The 23810-nt window shown below is 40.4% G+C and overlaps 1 protein-coding gene across 1 annotated transcript; it reads left to right on the top strand.

The window, feature by feature from the left end:
* Positions 1-908: 908 nt before the first annotated feature.
* On the top strand, positions 909-23810 carry TXNDC5 (thioredoxin domain containing 5). Its single transcript, XM_063451749.1, has 10 exons — positions 909-1156; positions 6121-6270; positions 8283-8388; positions 11089-11185; positions 13132-13247; positions 14017-14103; positions 14722-14850; positions 15790-15872; positions 20886-21015; positions 22826-23810. Exons 1-10 carry the CDS (start codon positions 987-989, stop codon positions 22946-22948), a joined length of 1191 nt encoding a protein of 396 aa, XP_063307819.1. The 5' UTR covers positions 909-986; the 3' UTR covers positions 22949-23810.

Raw genomic sequence — 23810 nt, forward strand, 5'->3', positions numbered from 1 at the left:
GCAGTGTTGGCACTTTGAGGGAAAAAAAGTTGGCATGTATTGCAGTTTGGGCACTCGGGCTAAAAAGGTTAGCCATCACTGGTCTAGGGGATGTCAGTTTGACAGACACTAGGAGCATGTTTATAGCCAAATTTCTCAGAAATGGTAATGGTTTTTTTTTTAACATTGCCAGACTGTAGGGACAGTTTCTATGCACCAAAACCACTTCATCTTAATAAACTGTTTTTCGTATATAGATGTTTTCCCTTTTCTCTGAAAAACATTGCCATTTCTGACAATCAGCAAAGTTTATAATTGTGCAAACCATATCTCTAGTGGTTGTCATTTTATACCTTACATTTTTTGAGGTTTTCACATTTTCACATGCTCAATGTGTTCAGTGCTTTTCACCTTGGATGCACTACTTCTCTGTAAAAAGCATTAGGTTGGACAAAAGTAATCAGAACTGTGGAGGGCTGCACAGAGAAGTCAGTCGTGGAGATTTTGAACTTTTTTTTTTTTTTTTTTTTTTTAATGGATTATCACTTGTCACTTTAAATTCTTTAATCAATTTTCACCCTTCCCCAATTTTTACCAAACTGGGAAACGTGTAAGAAATTAAAAGGAATTGCCATTTTTAATCCATAACTGACAAACTGGTAAAAGTTTACAGTTTCCAAGACATTTTTCAGCTGTGCTATTTTGCATAAAATCTATTCTATATCACTCTTTACAATTCACAGTTTAGTGAACAACCCCCTTCAGTAAGCTGGAATAATGAGGGGGCATCAAACTGGGTCTTCACGGGGGGGAGGGCACAATTGATTGCCTCAGCCCGTGGGTCACCTTTGATTTAGTACCTGAGGCTTCTTCATGCAATAATTGAGTTTCTTCCCCCTCCTCCTGTCCCCGTGGTATGATAAAGCCCTCCTCTGTTCAGTCAGTCTGTTTCCTCCTCCTTCTCCCCAAGATCAGGCCGCGGTGTCTTCTCTCTGCTGCCGGTAACGATGCTCCGGGCCTGGTGTACGGTGTTTTTGGGGGTGGTGCTCCTAGTTGGGGTATTCGGGGAGCAGGAGGAGGACGATGAGGACCCTCACGGAAAACACCTCTACTCGGCCGAGATGTTCAGCCATGCAGTGAAAGAGGCGCCTCACTTCATCATGTTCTTCGCCCCCTGGTAATGAGCCCCTCGTATTCGGTATAATTAAGGGGGGGGGATGAATGGGTCCAGCTTAGGGCTGCATTGTTCTAACCGGGGATGACACATTATGGGCAGTAGGTAGGGTCGAACAGTCCATTTAACCCATGCCTCTCTAGCACAGGACACTCACTGGGTTTCTCAGGCCTGCACTGTAATTTGAACTTAACTGGGGGCTCCCTCCTTCCCCGCTGACCTCATAGCAAGCACTGCATTCTCCCTGTTGGCTAAATACAATCCAGACCCAGAGCCCGCAGTGAATTAAGTCTCATTTTATGTGATCCAGATTATAAATGCAGTTATGACCGGTAATATTTTAAAGGCCATGACCAAGTCGCTCTTTGTTAAATTCCACATCAGTAAGTTTAGTTCAGGCTTCCCCAAACTCCGGCCTTCAAGATATTGCTGAACTACAACTCCCATGATTCTCAGCCTTTCTATTTCATTCATAGAATTATGGGAGTTGTAGTTCAGCAACATCTGGAGGGCCGGAGTTTGGGGAAGCCTGGCTTTAGTTTGTCTGTCTGCCTAGGGATTGGAGTAGGCACAGCGGTTCTGGTGAAAGAGTGGAGCAATTACCATGGACATTCCATTGGTTTCCATGGTGATTGCTTTACTTATAGAACTCCTATAGGATTGCTCTTTTTACTGAACAACCATTGAATTGTGCTTCTATCGTTCAACAATGTTAATCATTGCACTGTCTGGCTCAAAGCCACTAATTCCTCCCCTCCCCCCCCCCCCCCCTCCAAAGGGTCGAATCTCTGCTACATTTTGTATGGCTGTCTCCCCAATATCGTGTTTTACTTGGATCATTGCACTTATGTTGGTGGAGTAAGGTTCAGTAATGCCTTTCCTATCTTTATTTGTACACAGAGAGCAGGTAGTGATTGTGACCTCTCTGATAAAACTCCGTGTTTTCACTCCACATTTTGTGGGTATGTTCAAGGGCTTGTGTCCAGTAGATAAGGATACTTGTGTCATAATGTTATAGTTGGCTTTGGTTCATACAAAATTATACTGTGCAAATTTTGGGTTTTATATTGATTGGAAGGCTTAGTGACACTATTATGTATGTGGGGATTATCCATGATGTAACTCCTGCTTTACAGTCAGTTATTAACTAAAGTAGGAATTCCGTAGAGACATTGAACATTTGGGCAACAATGTGGAACCCTGTCCAGCTTTATATTTGGCTTAGAATTTGTCAATTGACCGTTTAGTGAATACCTCTAAGTATTGCTCACTAAATGGAGAACTGAAAGCAGATTTACATAATATAGGTTCAGACTTGTCTTTTCAAATTTATTTTGGCCTATATTTTTCAGTGGTGGTTTTCAATGTCACAGTTTAGTGAACAAAAACCCAGCTGTACTTTGTGTGCACATAGGCTGCCAGATTCATGTTCTTGCTCCCATTGTGATGGGTGTTATGTGAAAAGTGTAGGCCCACAGTATGCATCATTAATATGCTTATAGGATGGGAATTAATAAAATAAATAAAAAAAAAACGTACCCAATTGATACCCCTTTCCAGCATATGACTATGGTTTACCACACAGTAGAACTCTTCATGTCCTGCAAAAAAGTTTAAAGTGACCAAATGTGGTGTACCAGGAAACACTAACCTTGTGTTATCAAATGGTTGCTATTATCCCAGCTCAAGCAGTATCTATTTAGTTTGTAAATTGCAAATCTAAATTTATATTTAGTTGATGTATATTGCTTCTCACAAGAACTAGACCAAAAAAGCAAACTTTATTTTTACACTTCGCCCTATTGACTAGCCTCAGTCCAGCTGCCTGTAATTAACATGTATACAATTTATATTAAATTATAGATTGAAAGGCTTAAATATTAGACCTGTGCACAAATGCATTTCTGCTGATTTGCACTAATCTAATTCATTTTAATCCACAACCAGATGAATCAATCAATCTGGGATTTATACGTGGAGTTGTGTTCCATGAATAAGACTTCGGAGGTAAATCCTAGACTCACATATTTATTTGGGTGTGGATTAAAAACGATTACCGTACATTTGTTTGAACTAGCTGAATCACAATTGTGCAAAAGTCTATTAAATATCACATCTTAAAGGGGCATTATCATTAATCTGATTTTTTTTTTTTATTATTGACATCTATATATAGTGCCTGCATGTCCTATAGTGCTTTACTATATATATATATATATTTTTTTTTTAGTGGAGATAGAACTGTAATTAAGAAACAAACTATTATAAATGGAAAATAGGCTTGAGAACCTTGTTTGAAGGCACTTACAGTCTAGAGTAGTGGCATTCCCTTTATAAAGAAAGGCCTAGTTAAAAAGTGGCAGATTTGTGGATTTGGTATCATACAGTATAATTTAAATTCCTCATTATGTAGCAGACAGATGTTTAAAAATGTAGTTTAAGCTCGTCACAATCTTTTAGATTCAATTGTATAGTTTAACCATGAAAAAATTAAAGTAGACACAATTTTTGTGCTAAAATACTATTCGTTAAGCTCAGTCTATTTCCAGAACCTGTTGCTTTAGGACTTATATCTCTAAGAGCATTGTGGGGGATGTAGTCCACAGCATTTGAAGTGCTAAAGGTGGCTTACCCCTTGTTTAGGTTGTTGCTGAGTACTCTGTAAGTGTATTAACAGAATCCTACCCCAGTAGTATCCGTAATCTCTCACTGCGTAGAAATATGGTAAAACTATGGAATTAGTTTATTGGAAATAATCAGAGCTGTCAGTATTTTATGTTGGGATAGAAGGGGTTCTATATAAAACCAATTGAAGACTTTGCTTGCTTTGTGTACTAATTGGGACTTTATATGATGACTGGTTTTAGTTTGAGCTCCCTTGTTCTTGGATGATGAGGCAAATGGGTGTGAGGTGCTGACGTGGCTTTCTGTTCATGCATTTGTCTGTTTGCTTGTGGGGTTTTAGAGGCGTGGTACTGGAATGTTATTTGATTCCAGGAAAAGCTAGAGTGGTGCTTATAGGGAAGTTAAACACCCTTCTATTGCAAATGAGTCAGTCTTCCTCGATTTACATACTGGATAGATGTGTATATGCAATAGATTATTGAGCAGTGTGTGGATGTAAGAGTAAAATCTCAGTCAGACCAGATTGTTTTGAGAAATTTATAGCAAAATGTAGAAAAACTGAAGCGGTGTGATTGCTTGCTTTAACCCTTTAATTCTTTTTAAAGCTATAGCAGTGTTTGTAATATCAATCTGTCAGTCTCACACGGTTAATCCCTGAAGTAAGAATTATTGGGAATTTAAAGTCAATTTCACATTTAGGGCCAAACTAGCCACAATGAAAGCATAGCTGATTTGGAGGACTTTTCCAATTCTGCTATTTTGGCCTAAAACTGGAAATTCACTTACTGGAAATTCACTTTGAATACCCAATTCTCCGTTTAGTGAATAATTCTGTGATGGGGTTATTCACTAAAATTGGGAATTGTTGGGAAATTAAGGTGAATTTAAAATGAATTGTAAATTTGGGGTCAAAATAGCTTAACTGGAAAATTCTCCAGGCCTATATGCCTTCAGTTTATGTACTTTGACCTGAAATTTAAACTTCACTTTGAATTCCTGACTGTTTTTTACTTTAGTAAATAATCCTGTTAGAGTTAACTTGTTCACATTTTTTCTGTAGACTGTGCTTGCATTTTAATATGTAGTTTGGATGGTAAAATTAAGAGTATATGACTGATGGAATATCATCCCTGGTGTACACTGTGTGAAGCAGCGGGACTGGTCTCTTGAAACTGAAAGATATAAACTGTATATTCAGGACATTTATGGAAACACATGGTCTATCTTCACATACTTTATTAAGAATCTGTTGAAGGAAATATGAATTGTACACTTTGCTGTAAGAATTGCAGGGAATATTGCAATTTTGACCTTTTAATATGAAGCCTGTTCTGAACTGATACAATACTATTTTGCTACCAGTCTGGGTACTTGAGCATTTAATTTGAAATTTTCCTATTCATTCTCAGTTTCGTGATTAACCCTATGTTAGGGGAAAAAAACAGATTTAGAAATAATCATATATACCTTTTGCATTTTGAAGTGTGACTTTGAAGATGGATGGCATTTTCTAAATCTTACCAGGGTTATTTACTTAAATAAGAATTCTAAGTGAATTTAAAAAGACACTATAGTCATTAAAATAACTACAGCTTAAGGCAGTGTTTACATTACTGCCTAGTAACACCTATAGACACCACTAGAGGTGCTTTCTGGGTCAGAGCTGCACAGTGTGTAGCATTGACATTCAGTATCTCCACCCCCTGCATGGAGGCACCCAATATTCCTAATAGAGATGCATTTATTCAATGCATCTCTACGAGGAGATCATGATGGGCGCAAAGTGATTTGATGTGCATGAGCAATAGCCTCCCAATGCTTTCCTACTGGATTGCCTGGAACAGTCAAATTTGATTTCAGCGGAGCAAGCTGTTATAAGACCTGTGTTGGAAATAAGGTGAGTAAACTCACCTTTTACTCCTCTGAAGGGAGAGGGGGTCACCACCTCAATGTTTTTTACAACGCAATATGTTTGTATTCTTGACACTGTAGTGTTCCTTTAAGGTTAAAATAGCTGGACTGAAAAAATGTTAGTCAGCTATGCTTTCAGTTCAGCTATGGTGTCATTTAAATTTGAAGTTAACTTGGCTTTCTCACTTTAGTTAATAACCCTGTAGGATGCATTTAAGAATCTGGGAGATCTTTATCGCTGTTTCTTTATCCTAAATTGTCTTCCATTAAATAAAGGTATTTGTAAAAGAGTTATAAAATAGGACACTGTGGGCAGAGCCAAGGATTTAATCTGTTCTTTTGGAGGAGTACCCCAAACTGTCATACTGGTGACGATCACTAGTTTCAATGTTTACTGAATAAATAGAATTTTTTTTATTTTTTTTTAACAGGTGTGGGCACTGCCAACGTTTACAGCCAACCTGGAATGACCTAGGCGACAAGTACAACAATATGGAAAAGCCTCCAGTCTATGTTGCCAAGGTGGATTGTACAGTGGATCAGTCAGTTTGCTCTGCAAATGGTGTTCGTGGGTATCCAACGTAAGTTCTTCTAGTGACCGAATGTCTATTTCAGACTGCATGCTGATTTTATTTATTTATGTTTTTATGGTTGGTTGGAGTATGCCGGGGCATGGATAGGTTTACGTCAAGAGGACAAGTGCAAATCAAATCCTGTGCAAGACGAAATTTATGTGACATTAAATTCTATCACCTGTGGCTGTATCTAAAAACATCAGTAGGTCATTGTTTAGCAAGCACAGCTACACATCGGTGATTAGTCAACAGAACATGTCATCCTTCTCCCCACCCCCATCACACATTATTTTATTTATTTTTTTAAGCATAGGCTGCTCATACTGCAGCTAGACCTTTTGGGACAGGCATGGAAAAATTAATGCATGAAACTGGGATATATATATATATATATATATATATATATATATATATATATATATATATATATATATATATATATATATATATATATATATATATATATATATATATATATATATATATATATATATATATATATATATATATATATATATTAGAGGAATAATTGGAAATTGCATTTCCTACAACCATAAATATTTATTTATTATTTTTTTTTTTAATAAAATAGTTCATGAAAGCAACCAGTATCTGCCACATATCCGTTCATTCTCTACTTGGCCTCATTCAGAATATGTCCCAAAAGAGTTTGAAACCTATACTAGGTTACAGGTGCCTTGCCACAAACACACTTTCATGTTCAGACCGATTCCTTTTTTTAATTTCAGCATTTGAAGTCTTTTTGTGAAGCTATACTGCCAAGTCATTACAATACATAGATCATGCAAATATCAGTGTGTATAAACAAAACTGAAAGTTACTCAGATTTTGAGAATTCATCTACTTATTTTTGTTCAATATAGTTAAAGCACTTTGTGATTTTTTTTTTTTAAATGTATTTTTTTTTTTATAGTGCCTTCAAAAACTCACCCTGGTTTAGAAACCTGTCTGCTCAGCTATGTACGTATTATTTCAGAATAGTTTAAATCTTTAAATATCCCAACAATGCAACTTTTCAGGATAGGTTTACGTGGGTGCACGTTTGCTCACTATGCAATCTTCTCGAAATATGTGCCTGGTTTTATAAAGTCACTTTTTCCCCTCTAACAAAGCGTTCTAAAAACTTTACACTATTGGAATATAAACGGAGATTAGCGTGAGGGTCTGTTATGCAGAAGTTGCAACAACAATATCCTCTACATACGGTTATATCCATTATTTTTAGCACTGTTTTTGTGAATTAGCAGCCTGTGTTCAGAGCTTGGTAAACTCCTTCCATTTTAGACTTTGGAAACTGTTTGATCAACGTATATTTAATCCACTAAGTGCATCAGTAGTTGTTTTGTGTTTTTGTTTTTTGTTTTGTGTTTTTTGTGTTTTGTTTTGTGTTTTTTGTTTTGTGTTTTTTGTTTTGTGTTTTTTGTTTTGTGTTTTTTGTTTTGTGTTTTGTGTTTTTTGTTTTGTGTTTTTTGTTTTGTGTTTTTTGTTTTGTTTTTTGTTTTGTTTTTTGTTTTGTTTTTTGTTTTGTTTTTTGTTTTGTTTTTTGTTTTGTTTTTTGTTTTGTTTTTTGTTTTGTTTTGGTTTTTTTACATATTGGTGATACTACTTTTTAACTTTTGAATTTTATTTTTACTGTGAGGTCTCTGCTCATTTCTTGCAAACATATGGTGCCAAGTGAACAATGCTTTTGGTTTTTAGCTGGGAAACCAGGAATGTATTGTGGTATCTGAGCCACTATTTAGTTGCAGCAGACTTCATTACTAGAGCCAGGATATTTTCTGCAGCAATTAATGTGGTTCCTTTATTTTGTCCCCTGTTCTATACATAACCCCTTCCTTAGATCCACTAATCTAGTTTAGTGGCGTGTCTTTAATTGCCTTTGTGTAAATGAAACGTGTGTATAATTGCTTTCCTGTAGCAGATATCTGTTGCGTGCCAATTTCTGTTTCTAATCACATTTCTAGTTTCTTATGTTTCCTTCTATTGTTGTCTTTCAGTCTGAAGCTGTTTAAAGCAGGCCAAGAAGCTGTGAAGTACCAGGGAGTAAGGGACTTTCAGTCTCTGGAAAACTGGATGCTCCAGACAGTAAACGAAGAACCAGAAGTATGTGTAAATGAAAACTTTTTCCTGGTAGTAAGCTTTATGCTTTACCTACTCTCTGCGGCAAGCATGTCGTTGCCTGTCTACATGCAGACATCTATCCATATCGGTCTCCTTGTAAAGTACCATATATTTATTTATTCTGTAAAACGAATAGAAATTATCGCTGTATTCACTATTGTTATTTACTCTCCTTGGACCTGGACGGACAAATCCTTAAAACCTTTAAAGGTGATGTCTTGCATCTAAAGGTTTCCCCAACCAGTCTATAAAAGAGGGTAGATCCAGGATGCCGTTGGTTTCGTGTAGTATGCAGTCCAATCACACTACCATTCCTCCTGTCCTGCGGTTGTCCCCTTCCTGGGGATGATCTATCTCAAAGGTTGACTTGTTTTGTTTGCCATACTAGTTTCCTCCTAACTGAAAGAGTATGCATGCTGGTGGTGTTTGTTTTACACCTGTAACTGGGTAGTGATGTTCTGGGTTATAGCCAGGTTTGTGTTTCGCGACAAATATCTGCCTCTTCCACGCACACACTGTGCATGGTAAATGGCAAATTTAGGTGCCACAAAATGGTTAGTCTATTTACATCCTTCATGGAATTAAGGGATCTGCATATTGCAGTGTGCCACACCTCCTCTTCTGTGCATTGATAAGCTAGTTTTATAGTTGTATTTATTTATTTTTCTCTCTCGTGACAGTGGATCAATTGTCTACAAAAAACAAATTTCTGGAAAATTTCCAGAAATTTCAAAACTTATGGGAAAAGAGTGACGGGATTAGTGCATTATCAAAAACAGGATTTATTTTGTGTAAAATAAATAACTAGAACCACCACTAGTATTTTAACCCCTTAGTGACACATGACATGTGTGACGTGTCCTGATTCCCTTTTATTCCAGCATTTTGGTCCTTAAGGGGTTAAACCCATCTTTAGTTTAAAGAGACCATTATCTTGAAGGAAAATAGACTTGTCAAAATAGTGATCAGGTCTGCATGTAAGGCCATCCATAAATGATCTCATGTCATCTGAGACGCTCCCACCCTACAAGAGTAGAATGCTCTCTCTGGCTGTTCTCACCTTCAGGGTGGGATTAACATAGGGGCTGATGGAGCTGCTGTTCACATGCTCTTGCTTAAGTATGGAACCTTAAAAGAGATGTAGGGGAACAAAACTGTTGTGGACTGACTGACAATGGAATTAGTTAAGGTAAAGCTGACTTTGCGCACTGTAAATGCTCTTGCTGCTTCAGTCTCTAACACTGTGGCATGTTCCCTTTCTTTTACACTCACTACATACACTTTCTCTGTCCCAGACTGTATAACAGGAGCTTCTGCCTGCTAGTAGGAAGGTTAGGAGAGGAGTGGACCAATGATTGCTAGGGGCCAGTACTTAGAAAGCGTAAAGCTAGCGCATCATTAGATGCATTTACGCCAAGCTCAGGGTGCTATCTGCACACTAGGCCCTTGGTTGGCCATCCTGCTTGATTGGCAGGCAGCCTGATGTGCATTCACGCAAATCTGACCATCTAATTCTTCATGCAGGCATGCCCCATTTTTGGGCATGTTTGTCTCTTTGGGTGGTTCTGGTTACATGATTCACATTACACTGCTTCACCAGACACTGCTGTTAGGGTGCATGGATTTACTTGACAGATGAAAGTGAGAGGTTAGCATAGGGTATGTGTTTTCTTATAACTATAGCCTGTGTGCTTCCCTTCAGCACCACCTCCACCAGGTGAGGTATAACTGGTTTAGTGTTTGCTATCGATTAAAATTCTGTAATTGGGCCCATCATAACTGTCAGCACCAGGCTCAATGGGCTATTAATCTGTCCCTGCCCACCTTCTATAACCTCCGATCCAGTACCAGCACTTTATTTAGTCTACCTCAATACAAAAAGCGGCTCCAAAATAATTTTCCTACAGAGCACGGCAATTGTGGAATAACCTCCCTGACACTTTCACATCTGCCCCAGCCTAAAATCCTTTAAGAAATAAAATTTACATATGTTGTGTATTTTGTATTTGTCATATCCTGTTGTACCCTATTGTAACAATGCAGTATTTGTTTGCCCAGTACAAACTTGAAAATTGGAGAACTCTAAATACATCCTTCCTGGTAAAATATTTTAAAGATGCATTTCTCCCTATTGCCAATAATCTCCTCTTGAGTGCTTAATCTCCATTTCGATAAAAGACCAGGCATGCATTTTTGTCTTCTCCCCTATGACCTGCTTCCCCTGGGCCCAAGGAAGATCAAGCAGGACAGACCAAATAAAACTTGCAAAGGAGTTCTTTGAAACTTGTCATCTCTCTAGACAATATACATTTGTGTGTGTGTATATAGAACAATATACTATATCTTGGTGTTTTTTGGAAGGAGGATAATGGGAGGGGAGCAGAAGCGAGAAATTGTATTATTCCATCCAAAATATCATTGCACAGGTGTTTATTTGCATATCAACCTCCAGACTGTCTCCAAGATCTGCAGCTCCGGTGCTAAATACTAGTGTTAAAACCATAACATATGCCTGTTTCGAATCTTTGTTATGAATATTTTATTTATAGTGTGATCATGCTTAAAACACTGTTTGTGAAGACTTTGAGTAAAAGAATTGGCTTGGAAACAAAACTGCATCAAATTTTTATTAAAACAAAAAATAAATTTCATTGTTAAAATGTTTAATTTTTATATTCACAGAAACCATCAACTGAGGAGGAAGTTCCAAAGGCCCCAGAACCCAAGCAAGGCTTATATGAACTCACAGCAGAAAACTTCAAGGATCATGTAGCAGAGGGTATGTGTATTAAAGAAAGTGTATCTCTCGAATTCAGAGATCTGGGACAATTAGAAATTATTTTTGGTTACAGTAAGCTGTGAACACTCACTCACTCAAACCATTACCACCAAATCGTGTTAAGTCATTTGTCTTAATAGTACTAAGACCTCTGCCAAATTATATAGATCGATATATCTCTATTGCACGTATTCTATATACACACTAGAAGATGGTGCATGGTTGGTGGGCAGAGACTATTGGGGATTACCTGATTAAGAGTCGTGTGAACTTTTGGGGAATCTGTGTCCTATGGGCTTCTTTACTATTCAGTTTTTGGGTACCATAATTGTGGCAACTTTTGGTGTCATTAGCTCTCCAATTACAGTGCAAATTTCTAACGGCACATTGATTTGCCACAGGTATCCACTATTGCTCAACTGTACACATTCCAGACTAATATTGATATCTTTTGAGGAACATAAAGTGGTTGTAAGCTAGTTGCTGAAGTCTCCTTTGACATAAATTATCTCTCTAATTGAACACTCTGGTTCCCTCTCTTAATTGCCCTTCATTTTGCACTAGTTTCCACTTTATTTGCTTTTTGTTTGCTGTGATAGTTATTTTCAATAAAGATTTAATGTTATATTTATTTACCGTATATACTCGAGTATAAGCCGACCCGACTATAAGCCGAGGCCCCTAATTTTACCCCAAAAAAATGGGAAAACTTATTGACTCGAGTATAAGACTAGGGTGGGAAATGCAGCAGCTACTGGTAAATTTCTAAATAAAATTAGATCCTAAAAAAATTATATTTATTGAATATTTATTTGCTGTGTGTGTATATGAAAGCAGTGTGTGTGTGTTGCAGAGCCTTGGTGGGGGGTGGGCATTTTTAATATTTTTTTTTATTTTAAATTTTTTTTGTTATATTTTATTGTAAATTTTATTAATTTTTTTTTTTTTTTCCGTCCCCCCTCCCTGCTTGATACATGGCAGGGAGGGGGGCTCTCCTCCCCTGGTGGTGCATTGGCATTGGCATTGGCAGTTCAGTGGTGGGGAAGGGGGCTGGCAGAGAGCACTTACCTCTCCTGCAGCTCCTGTCAGCTCCCTTCTCCTCCGCGCTGGTCCGTGCAGCTCTTCTGTCAGCTCACACTGTAAGTCTCGCGAGAGCCGCACTATGACTCCGCGGCTCTCGCGAGACTTACACTGGGAGCTGACAGAGGTGCTGAACGGACCGCCGCGGAGGAGGAGGGAGCTGACTATAGCTGCAGGAGAGGTAAGTAACCGCACACAGCCCCCAGTCTGTATTATGGCAATGTAAATTCTTCGAATACAGTAAGATTTTGCTATATTTTTGGAGGCATGGGGGGCTTGATGGTTGTTTTAACACTGTAGGGTCAGGAATACATGCTTGTGTTCCTGACCCTATAGTGGTCCTTTAATACATTTTAAGTTATTTATTGATTGCACTGGATGTGTAAAAATAGTTTTGGGTTTTGTTTATTTCCTCCCATTTTTAAACCAACCCCTATCACCACTCTTGTAATGGGTTACGTATGCATAAAGAATGTTAAATGCTTGCCTGCTTTGTATTTAAAATAAATAAAATATATATATTCATATTAAATGTATGGAGGCAAGAGAAGCCCTTAAATTATGGTGGAACAAACCTATAGCTCAAATTAAAGGTTCTGTTTTTGCTCAGAATGTGGCCAAATGCCTCTGTCCTTAAGGGGTTAGTGCATGTAGTTTCGAGGAGGAACGAAAGCTGAATGGGATGAAATTCCCAAAGTGAAAAGTTTAATGAAGCAGAACTCTTGCAACACTAAACAGGTGGTGGCCAAGTACTGTGATTTGTCAGCTGCCTAAATATGATTAGATTTCCCAGATTAGCTTATTTCATTGCTCATATAAATGTGTATAACACGCTTTCATTTTAAAGTTATTTTGTTTGTTTTCAGGAAGCCATTTTATCAAATTTTTTGCCCCATGGTGTGGGCATTGCAAATCTCTGGCCCCAGTTTGGGAACAACTTGCATCTTCATTTCAGGAATCTAAAACTGTGACAGTCGCTAAGGTAAATGAATAATTTCGAAACCTAACCATACTTGGCATTGATAAAAGGAGTCTTCCAAAAGAGCCTCTGCTCTCCTTGTGCAGCAATTTTCAGATAACGATGTGCTGACCATCCGGAGCACTGCGCAATTTACACTTTCTTTTTATTACATGCTGCTTTGGATTTCAGCTTCACAGATCACATTCTGTTACTGTTTGTCCTTTAAAACCTTGAGATTCATCAGCATGCCAAAATTCACTGTGTTCTGAGCTCTGACCATAACGGAGTTAATTAACTTGGTCATTACAATCCCGTAAGCAGAATTTTCTTTAACCAGTTATCTGCTATTGCATCAGAGTTCTAGCAGATTTCATTGTCTGCCTCTGTATCTATCAATGCGAAATTGTTGGCTCAACCTGCTGTATCTTCAGTTTACATTTGATGGTAACCTTAACCCCTTAAGGACCAAACTTCTGGAATAAAAGGGAATCATGACATGTCACACGTCATGTGTCCTTAAGGGGTTAATATGTTGCCTGATCCCTTTAATACATTTTAGCGAGTGATCATGTAAAGAGATTTGTACAAGTCAGGATCAACAATGTTTTCCAATTTCCTGTACAACTGCAAATACATTTAAGCATTCTGAAACTTGTTTCCCTTTATGTTCAATAATTATATAGCCCCCATCCTGTGAGGTTACGCTTTTTAAAGATTGGAATGATAGACTGCATGCCAAAGAGTGATTGTGATATTTGCACCAAAAAAAAACTATTTTTAATTTTTTCAGGTTGATTGTACTCAACACAATGAGTTGTGCTCTCAAAACCAAGTGCGTGGCTATCCAACATTGCTGTGGTTTAGAAATGGTGAAAAGGTAGGTTTGCATTAAAATATTGCCACAGTGGGGCAACTCTAAGTTTAAGTAGATTACATTATAAAGTCATAATTCCATAATTATCCCAGAATTCCTAGTTCAATATACAAATTAGCTAAGATGCCTATCCTGTTCCTGTTTTTCTGTATGCATCCTTTTTGATCACACCATATACTTTGCTCTAAAAAGGTGCACCATGTTTTTTATGGGTCCTGTTAGTAATTTTTTTTTTTTTTTTTTTTAATCTTGCAAAAACCTATGGGTTGTTGTATAGTTTCACTGCAATTTATTTAGTATTGGGTGTTATACTAGCAGAAAGGCTTAAACTCCCTGATCAGAACAGCAACATGTGAAGGTGATCTCTAAATTTCCCATTCATTGCTCATTGAAGATATCACCACTCACCATATCAGATATCATGACCCTTCATGTTGTATTGCATTCTAAAACTTGATCTGCCTGTTAAAATTATGGCAGCTAATATACTATTTTTCTGTATATGTATGTTTATTGCACACCTCAAACCCTTTGTGTAATATATCATTTTGATTCTGAATTCTTGTCCCCTTCTCCTCCCCTACCTAAAGTTGAATGTTTTTAATTCTTGTTCTGGTGCAGGCTGACCAGTACAAAGGAAAGCGTGATCTTGATTCCCTTAAGGAATATGCAGAAAGTCAACTGAATGCTGCTGAAGAAAAGGAGACTGACGAAGTACCACCACAAGCGGAGAAGCCTGCTGAAACGGAAGTGAGTAACACATAATCTCTGAGCAATGAGGTTTTGTAGCTCACAGGTTTAGCATGAACTTAAATATATATATATTTTTTCCTTCTGTGTGCACATAAGGCCCCTTTCAGGAAGTTAGACAGTCTACTTATACATTGTGTGAACAGTGGTCTCTCTCGCTTTTCTGATAGTTGTACCTGCTGCTCTCCTAATGCAACTTACAACAATGTTATGCACCGCAAGATGTGCTGTTCCTTGCACCTATAAATACATGGATATATATTTGATTATACTTCTGTTGTCTGTATATGTGTATAAACTTAAATCTTCTATAGATAATTTTTTTTTAAATTGTGGCACTTTTATAAATTAAAACAAACACGTGAATATGCACATATCACAAAATTATGTTGTGTGTGTGCATGCGTATTCAATATCAAAGTAAAAAAAACTTTCGATTTTGTGTGCTTTCCAGAATAAAACCATCAAATTAAGCCTTCTCCAAAGAGAAACTTTTTATCCACATTACACAATATGATTTTAGTGTCTGACTGGTCTGTTTGCATAAAATATTAACATGACATGAATAGTCTCAATTCAAAACACAGCAATGACTGAGAATGGGCAACTATACAAAAATCAGCTACTGCTGAAAAGTGAAGAAACCCTTTCAAAACGGAATATTGTGTGATCTTTGCTGACATTTTAAATCCCAGAATTAAAAACAGGGATCATCATTAGTCATATTTTACTGCTATTTGTGTATGTATTGAAGCATGTGGCAATGTTATTAATATTCCTAAACACTTCATGCAACAGTGAATTAAACAGATTACATTTAGTTCCTTGGGGCATTGACTGGGAACTGCCAGTCGACATACCACATTAGGAATGTAAAGGGCATGAATTTGGGCATCTCTTTGCAACCTAGGGTAACACAATTTTCCTCCTGTTTTTCAGTCAAAGGTCTTGGTTCTAAATGAAAACAACTTTGATTCGACTGTTGCTACTGGTGTAAGCTTCATTAAGTTTTATGCTCCATGGTAAGTATTAGTATTAATACATAGAGCCTTTAAGCTACAGTACCTTTTTTATTCAGTTTGTTTTTCCTCAGTTTAACGTTAAAGAATCACTATAGGATCAGGAACACAAACATGTATTCCTGACCCTATAGTGTTAACACCACCATCTAGCCCCCCTGGGCCCCTCATGCCTCCATAAATATAGTAAAACTCTTACTGTATTCAAGCCTGAAGCTGTAAATCTGCATGCTGTTAGAGTCAGAAAAACAAGCAGTCTGCTAACATGTGGTAGCCTGATCCAATCACAGAGCTTCCCCATAGGATTGGCTGAGACTGACAAGGAGGCAGATCAGGGGCAGAGTCAGCATGATTCAAACACAGCCCTGGCCAATCAGCATCTCCTCATAGAGATGAATTGTTTTAAATATTTTTATTGTTTCACATAGGAATGCATGTTGCAAACTAGTTCGAAAAGGGCAAGCGGTTGCCCACGCAGGGGCTCAAGCAGTAGTGTACATCAAACATTAAGGTGAACAGTCGCCTGCGTAGAGGTCTAGTTGTTGGCGTATAAGGAAAAATGCAGATTATCGCCTGTGCAAAGGCATAATGATCAAAACATAGACTTAAACACATACTAAACTTAGTACGGGTACACTTATAGGCATTACAACATGAGCTGTATAATCTGAGCAAATGCGCTATTTGTTTAAATTTAAGTATCAGCATTTTATGAATACGGAATTGTATTGCTAACTGAAGCCTGTATGGACTTAGGGCGTTAATATGTAAAAAAGCGGTTAACGTAGAGTAAGCTGCCGTGTGTGCTTAATCTGTGAGGTCACTCATCTGTTGGCAATACCTTGCTGCATTATAATCAGAGTATGGCCCGAGAGGTGACGTAAGCTTGGGTATGAATAAGGCCTATTCTTTAAGTTAGTCGTCGTGACCGCAGTACTATTAACATGTAGCTACCTGTGCAGCGTGCGTCGTCCTAATGGGAAAGGTTAGCCTTTTGACCTACATCATGTGGTACACCTGTCTGGCTATGTATTCAACAACAAAAATAAACCGCATTAAGCAGGAGCCCTAGGGGGCTTTGATATATATAAAGCATGAGCAGAAACTACAGAAGGAAACATTAACATAAATAGCCTTAACAAGACTGATTCGAGTTGCAGATTAATGAAAATTATCCTGGGCATTATCAGCATCCTTTAAGCACCGGATAAGGCCATTGGAACTCATCCACTGAATTAACCGTTCCATCCAAGCTTTATGTGCAGTTGGATGTGTTGCATAGTCTGGCTGGCTGTGTGGGAGCAGTTCCTAGTCATGTGGCGTGTCCGGGTCCCCCACACCGGTCAGGACGTAGCCCGCGCCCCTCCATCTCTCCGGGTGCTCGGCCCCAGACGGCCCCCCAGATTGTCCCAGGCCTCCCCCGTACGCACCGCGGCCCGGTGGGCACTCGGGGGCTTCTTGAACGTTTGCGGCCCCTCCACCCAAAGAGTCCACATGCCCAGTGTCCCCTGCACCTCCCCCGTACCTCCAGTACCCCGGCAGGTTCCAGGTCCGCTCTGTGTGCCTCTCCCATCGCCGGCCGCTACTACTGGGCCAGAGCTGCACGGCCCCGCGGCCACCGGTCCACCGGAGGTGCGTACCTCCAAGCCCCGTCGGGCTCACAGCGGTGGGGACAAGTTCCTCCGGGTGCCCACCTCATCCGGAGGTCGAGCGGCCCTGGTGTTGGCTCCCAGGCCATCCGGACAGACCGTCCGCAGCTCCGACCACCACGGGTCAAAGGGTGGGCGCAGGGTGTCCCCCCCCCCCCCCCCCCACGCATGGGTTAGCCGTTTCTCGCGTCTGTCTGCTGGCGGGTCCCACATAAATAGCTCCCTCCTCGGTGTCCGCGGTCCCCGCAGGGCCGGGATTACCCCCGCCGGCCGGGGGGGGGGGGAAACGGGGCCGTGCCCCGGCCAAGGGTCTCTCCATGCCAGGAATGCTTGTGTTGCGCCATTTCACGGCGCCATGCTGCTTGCAATGGCGGCCGATGCTCCGAGGCCGCGTGTGGGCCAGACCCAGTCTTCTCTGCCCACTTGCCACTCGGTCGGCTTCTTGCAGGTACCAGGCGGGTGTCGGGGCTTTCCCCCCTTAAATGCAGCATATTTTTCTTTTTTTTTTTTTGGGCGGTTTTGGGCCATGTTTAATGCTATTTCAGGCGATTTGCTGCCGGAGCCCATCCAGATGGCATCCAGTCGGCCCGGCCCCGCCCCGCCCCCCCCCCCATAGAGATGAATTGAATCAATGAATCTCTGTGGAAAGTTCAGTGTCTGCATGCAGAGGGAGGAGATTCTGAATCACAGGATGCTGTGCACAGCAGATCTGAGTGGATGGAGGCATATTATGCCTGAATAAACTCCGAAGTCCCTCTGATTCACTCTGAGTGACTGCAACTGGAGGTGTTCCTAGCTTTCAATGTAAACACTGTATTTTCTCAGGAAATAGTGTTTACGAGAGAGGCTGCAGGGAGCTATAGTTCTTACCTGAACAACCTCATTAAGCTGAAGTTGTTCAGCTACTATAGTGTCTCCAGGGCCGGTGCAAGGATTTTTGCCGCCCTAGGCAAAAGTAAAGTTTGCCGCCCCCCATCCCCCCCCGATATGACATCACAATGCCCCATGTTAACTAACGCAAGTGCTGCAGTGCCACCGTGTTTACATTAAAAGGCCTGCAGGGACAGGCTATAGACACCAGAACCACTACATTAAGCTGCAGTGGTTCTGGGGACTAAAGTGTCCCTTTAATGTGAGGTAAATTAGAGATTAGTGCCACGAATAATATACTAGATTGCCTACTTACAATCAGATGAGGATGGTGATGGGCTCTACCTGCAGTCTGGCTCCACTGGTCTGGTGTAGAACAGGCTCTCTGGAGGCTGTTTGTGTTCTGGGAGAACAGGAAGAAGGCTCCATTTTTTTTTAAGGCCCTTTGCACAGCTCAAGGTCTGGGCCCCAGGGTCCACCTTCATGTTCCACCAATTAGTTTGTTCACAGGAGTAGAGGATGTCCTGATATGTGTGTAAGGAATGCATTGTGTGAATCTGTGTTTGTATGTGTAAGGGCTGCAATGAGTGTTTCTGTGTATGTACGGGATGCAGTGTGTGCGTCTGTAAGGGGTGCATTGAGTGTGTGTAAGGAATGCATTGTGTGTTTCTGTGTGTGTAAGGGATGCATTGTGTGTAAGGGTTGAATTGCTTGTGTGTGTGTCTGTGTGTAATGCATTGTGTGTTTTTCTGTGTGCAAGGGGTGCATTGTGTGTGTGTGATGGATGTCAATCTCTCCCCCCTCCCTTGTCACTCTCTTCTCCCCCTCTCCCTCCCTCGTCACTCTCTTCTCAACCCCCCTTGTCCCTCTCTTCTCCCCCCCATGTCCCTCTCTTCTCCCCCCATGTCCCTCTCTTCTCCCCCCTCTTGTCCCTCTCTTCTCCCCCCTCCTCCCTTGTCACTCTCTTCTCCCCTGCGTGTCCCTCTCTTCTCCCCCTCCCTTGTCACTCTCGTCTCCCCCGTTGTCACTCTCATTCCCCCTCCTAATCCCGTCAATTCCCCTCCCTGTCAATTTATCCCCCCCCTTTCAATTTATTCCCCCCACCCTGCCTGTCCATTTATTCCCCCACCCTGCCTGTCCATTTCCCCCCCCTCCCTGTCCATTTATCCCCCCCCCTCCCTGTCCATTTATTCCCCCCCTCCCTGTCCATTTATTCCCCCCCCTCCCTGTCCATTTATTCCCCCCCTCCCTGTCCATTTATTCCCTCCCCCTCCCTGTCCATTTATTCCCTCCCCCTCCTGTCCATTTATTCCCTCCCCCTCCCTGTCCATTTATTTCCCCCCCTCCCTGTCCATTTATTTCCCCCCCTCCCTGTCCATTTATTTCCCCCCCTCCCTGTCCATTTATTCCCCCTTCCCTGTCTGTCCATTTATTCTCCCCTCCCTGTCTGTCCATTTATTCCCCCCTCCCTGTCCTCCCCCTCCCTGTCCATTTATCCCCCCTCCCTGTCCATTTATCCCCCCCCCCTCCCTGTCCATTTATTTCCCCCCCTCCCTGTCCATTTATTTCTCCCCCCTCCCTGTCCATTTATTTCTCCCCCCTCCCAGTCCATTTATTTCTCCCCCCCCCCTCTTCATTGATTTCTCCTCCTCCCCTCCCTGTCCATTTATTTCTCCCCCCTTCATTGATTTCTCCTCCTCCCCTCCCTCTCCATTTATTTCTCCTCCCCCCCCTCTCCATTTATTTCTCCCCCCCCCTCTTCATTGATTTCTCCTCCTCCCCTCCCTCTCCATGTATTTATCTCCCCCCCCCCCCCTCTCTATTTATTCCCCCCACCCTCCCCTACCTCTATAGTAGCGTGGCCGAGCTCTGTATCATGGTCCGCGGGTACAGGGAGCATCTGTCTCCTGTACCCGGCGGACTAACAGGAAGTGAACACCAGTGTTCACTTCCTGTTAGTCCGTCCGAGTACAGGAGACAGATGCTCCCTGTACCGGCGGACTATACTGCGCTCGGTCACGCTACAGAGAGGGAGTGACAGGAGGGAGCGCTGAGCGCTTCCCTCCTGTCAGCCCCCTCCCTCTCCTCATGCTGTGCCCGGGCGGTGCGCCCTCATGGACGCACCAGCCCGGGCAAAGCTGCAGCCGCCTGAGGCTCTCTACAGAGCGCTCGGGCGGCTGCAGCATTAGGGGGGCCGGCGCTCCTGGCGGCGCCCCTTCCCAAGGGGCGCCCTAGGCGGCTGCCTAGTCCGCCTTACAGGTAGCGCCGGCCCTGAGTGTCTCCTTAAGCTGAAGGCTAAATGTTTGCTTGTAATGTCGTGGTTTTTTTTTTGTAAAGAATGTTATGAAATTTTTTTGTGCACTACTGCTCTTGCAAAAGTATACACCTGTACCGTGTGTGTGTGCGCGTGCGCGCGCACACAACTAAATGCCATCTGTCTGTAGAAGGTATGTGTGTCTAGTTATATTTGATAAGATTTGCGTTTTTTTTCTTCCAGGTGTGGACACTGTAAGCATTTAGCTCCTACATGGGATGAACTTTCCAAAAAAGATTTTCCAGGTTTGAGTGATGTTAAAATAGCCAAGGTCGACTGCACAGTGGAGCGTTCCCTTTGCAACAGATTTTCAGTAAGTCTTCATTCATATTGCTTGTTTGTTATAAATGAGTAATGCGAGCCTAATTTGACATTTATTTATTTTTAAAATTAGATTAACATTTCTCTCATGTGTATTGCACAATATCTATGTAATATTCCAGGCCAGGAAAAGGTGAAATGAGCTTTGTCCTTGATTTCATATAATTTTCAGTTGTACAAATGTAGTGCCTGCCTGAAATGCATACTCTCCTTACAATGAAGACAAAGTATGGGTTAAAAATATTTGCATGTATATAATATTTAAAGTGTGTGGCTCTCGTGATAATACACTGTGAATCTCTAAATCTGGAAGCTGATGTTACAAAGTTTTTGGTGCCCAGTCTTGACACATGTGTATCCACCTGATAGGATATAATATTAGAAATCCTACTCTGAATCTCCAAGTAGTGTTGGCTTGTTTTATGATGCGTGCAGTGTTTAAAGCACTTTAACCTGTTTGGCCTTGCTGCAAAGAAGCTGATTTTCTAAAATGATTTCTAAAGTGTTTTTCTTTTTTTTTTGTTTTGTGTTTTTTTTTTTTATAATTATTTTACTGAAGTTCAAGAAGACCATTAGAACAGTCTAATAACCAAACCTTTAGGAAATTTTAGTATTAAGGGTTGAAATCTGAGGGAATCCACCGTCCTTGTAGACTGAATCAATGATAACCCAAATACATCTTTCTTTTTAAAAAACTAAATCTGTACTTTGTATTCCTTCTGTACGATGGATGTAACACTTCATTAATGGAACTTTGAGATTGAGTGTCAAATCTAGTGATCTGCAGTATGTGTGGGAGAACTGTATTTACCACCTCCTTCTGTGCAACAAATCTGGTTCCACTGGGAGATAAAGTCCTCAAATTTTTTTTTTTTTTTTTTTTTTTTATATGAAAAATAAATCTTGTCATGATTGTTGGAAACAACTGGAAACTGCTTGGCAAAATGCAAAGCAGGATATCCTTGTTTGTCTGGTTACTTGCATGTCTAGTTAAATTATTACTAGCAGTCTTATGGTGTTTGCTTTGTTTATTATATTTCTGCTTTCTTGATATTTAAGTGTTTGGCAAAATTTTCGTTTTTTTCTGTTTTTTCTACTAGGAATGAAAAACTAAACTAGTGAATGGCACACAATTTTGCAAATATTTCATTAATATCCCACTTTAAAAGGGGACGTCTTTTTTTACAAAATTGTAATACAAGACAAATCTACTGTAATGTCAGACTTAATACATTTAGAGGAACATTTCAAACACTTTAGCTTGAGGTGCTTTGTGTAAAGTTTTGTAAAATAAAAAGGACGCCATGCAGTTTTCAATAACCACTGGCACATTTAGAAATTAAGTGTTGCACTGAGCTTGACAGTCCATCCTGTTAAGTCCTTGGTGGTTTAACTCCGTGGAGCTATACCCAAGAGGCAATCAATTGCTTAGAGCACCAGCTACCTTGTAAAGACTTCTTATTGCAAGTCTTCACCTTTTTCCCTAGCCCAGATTTTTCTGTGGCTTTTTAATCAGACTTACTAATACAGCTCAAAGGCTTCACACAAGATAACTACAGCTTGCATGCAGGTTTACATTGGGCATAGATCTACTAAACATTGGTGTATATTTTTGGTTTTTTTTATTTTATTTTTTTGGTCAGTGGAGTGCCCCTCTAATATACTGGAGACCGCACTATGATGCTTATTGCTGTAGAGCAGTGATGCTTGGTTACAATGTACTCTTGGATATTGCAATGACAAAAGGTTGTGTTTATGACTTTATTTTAATCCTCCCCTTCCCATTTTATCTTATTACACAGGTTCGTGGATATCCATCACTGATACTTTTCCGTGCTGGGGAAAAAGTCGATGAGCATGAAGGTGCCAGAGATCTTGAAACTCTGCAGAACTTCGTTGTACGTCACTCTAAAGATGAATTATAAGACCATGCTAAACCCTATGGGTTTGTGCTGCCTGACTGGGCCAAACAATTATTGAATTCTACCCATGCAGTACTTTTGGTGGAACACTGAATTTGCTAAAGTGATTTTCAGCTAAGCTTGTTGGTGTTCTACAAAAGACACCTGACTTGAAGGAAAAAAATAGTAGGTGTCTTGGTTTTATCTTTTGAAAATACCACAGACCTCTTCTTCAAAAACATCTCCGGATGTAGTCAATAATGCCACTACTATGGACCACAAGGCAGAGCTTTCACTCTGCCTAAAGAGAAACTTACACTTATTTGCTGGTGGGTTGTTGTTTTTTTCTGCTCAAATCCAAGATGGTGTGAAGTGCCTTAGTGTATTTGGGTGACAAGATGAGAGGCATACATTCAATATTTCTGTTAACGTGGTTTTTTTCCCCTCTCCCCTGATTTCCCTTTAGATGGTTGCCCATCTAACATGTTTTTTGTTATTGTGTACTGTTATGTACTACCAGCATCTGAGGTAAAGGCACATCAGCCCCAATAAAACATATCTTTTTATATGGAAAACACAAGTGCACCATTTTCTTATTTCCTGAATGGAGCTATGTAAGGCAATTTGAAATGCCATCATAGGGAACCTATAACAAACATGTAGTAATGTTCAGATTTATACCTGAGCCTTCCCATATGTTGTCCTTGTAGGTTTTAGCCTTCCATTCCATATGGCTTCTTCTTTAGTATCAAAATGTGAATTGCTGGTGGTTCAAAGGGATCTTCAAATTATAGGCCAAAAGAGCTGAACTGAAAAACTATCTTATTCTGGGAATTTTTCCTAATCTGTTTCTGATCTAAAATATAAAAAATACTTTGTATAAAAA

The sequence above is a fragment of the Pelobates fuscus genome, chromosome 4 (genome assembly GCF_036172605.1).
Source record: "Pelobates fuscus isolate aPelFus1 chromosome 4, aPelFus1.pri, whole genome shotgun sequence".
Classification (NCBI taxonomy): Eukaryota; Metazoa; Chordata; class Amphibia; order Anura; family Pelobatidae; genus Pelobates; species Pelobates fuscus.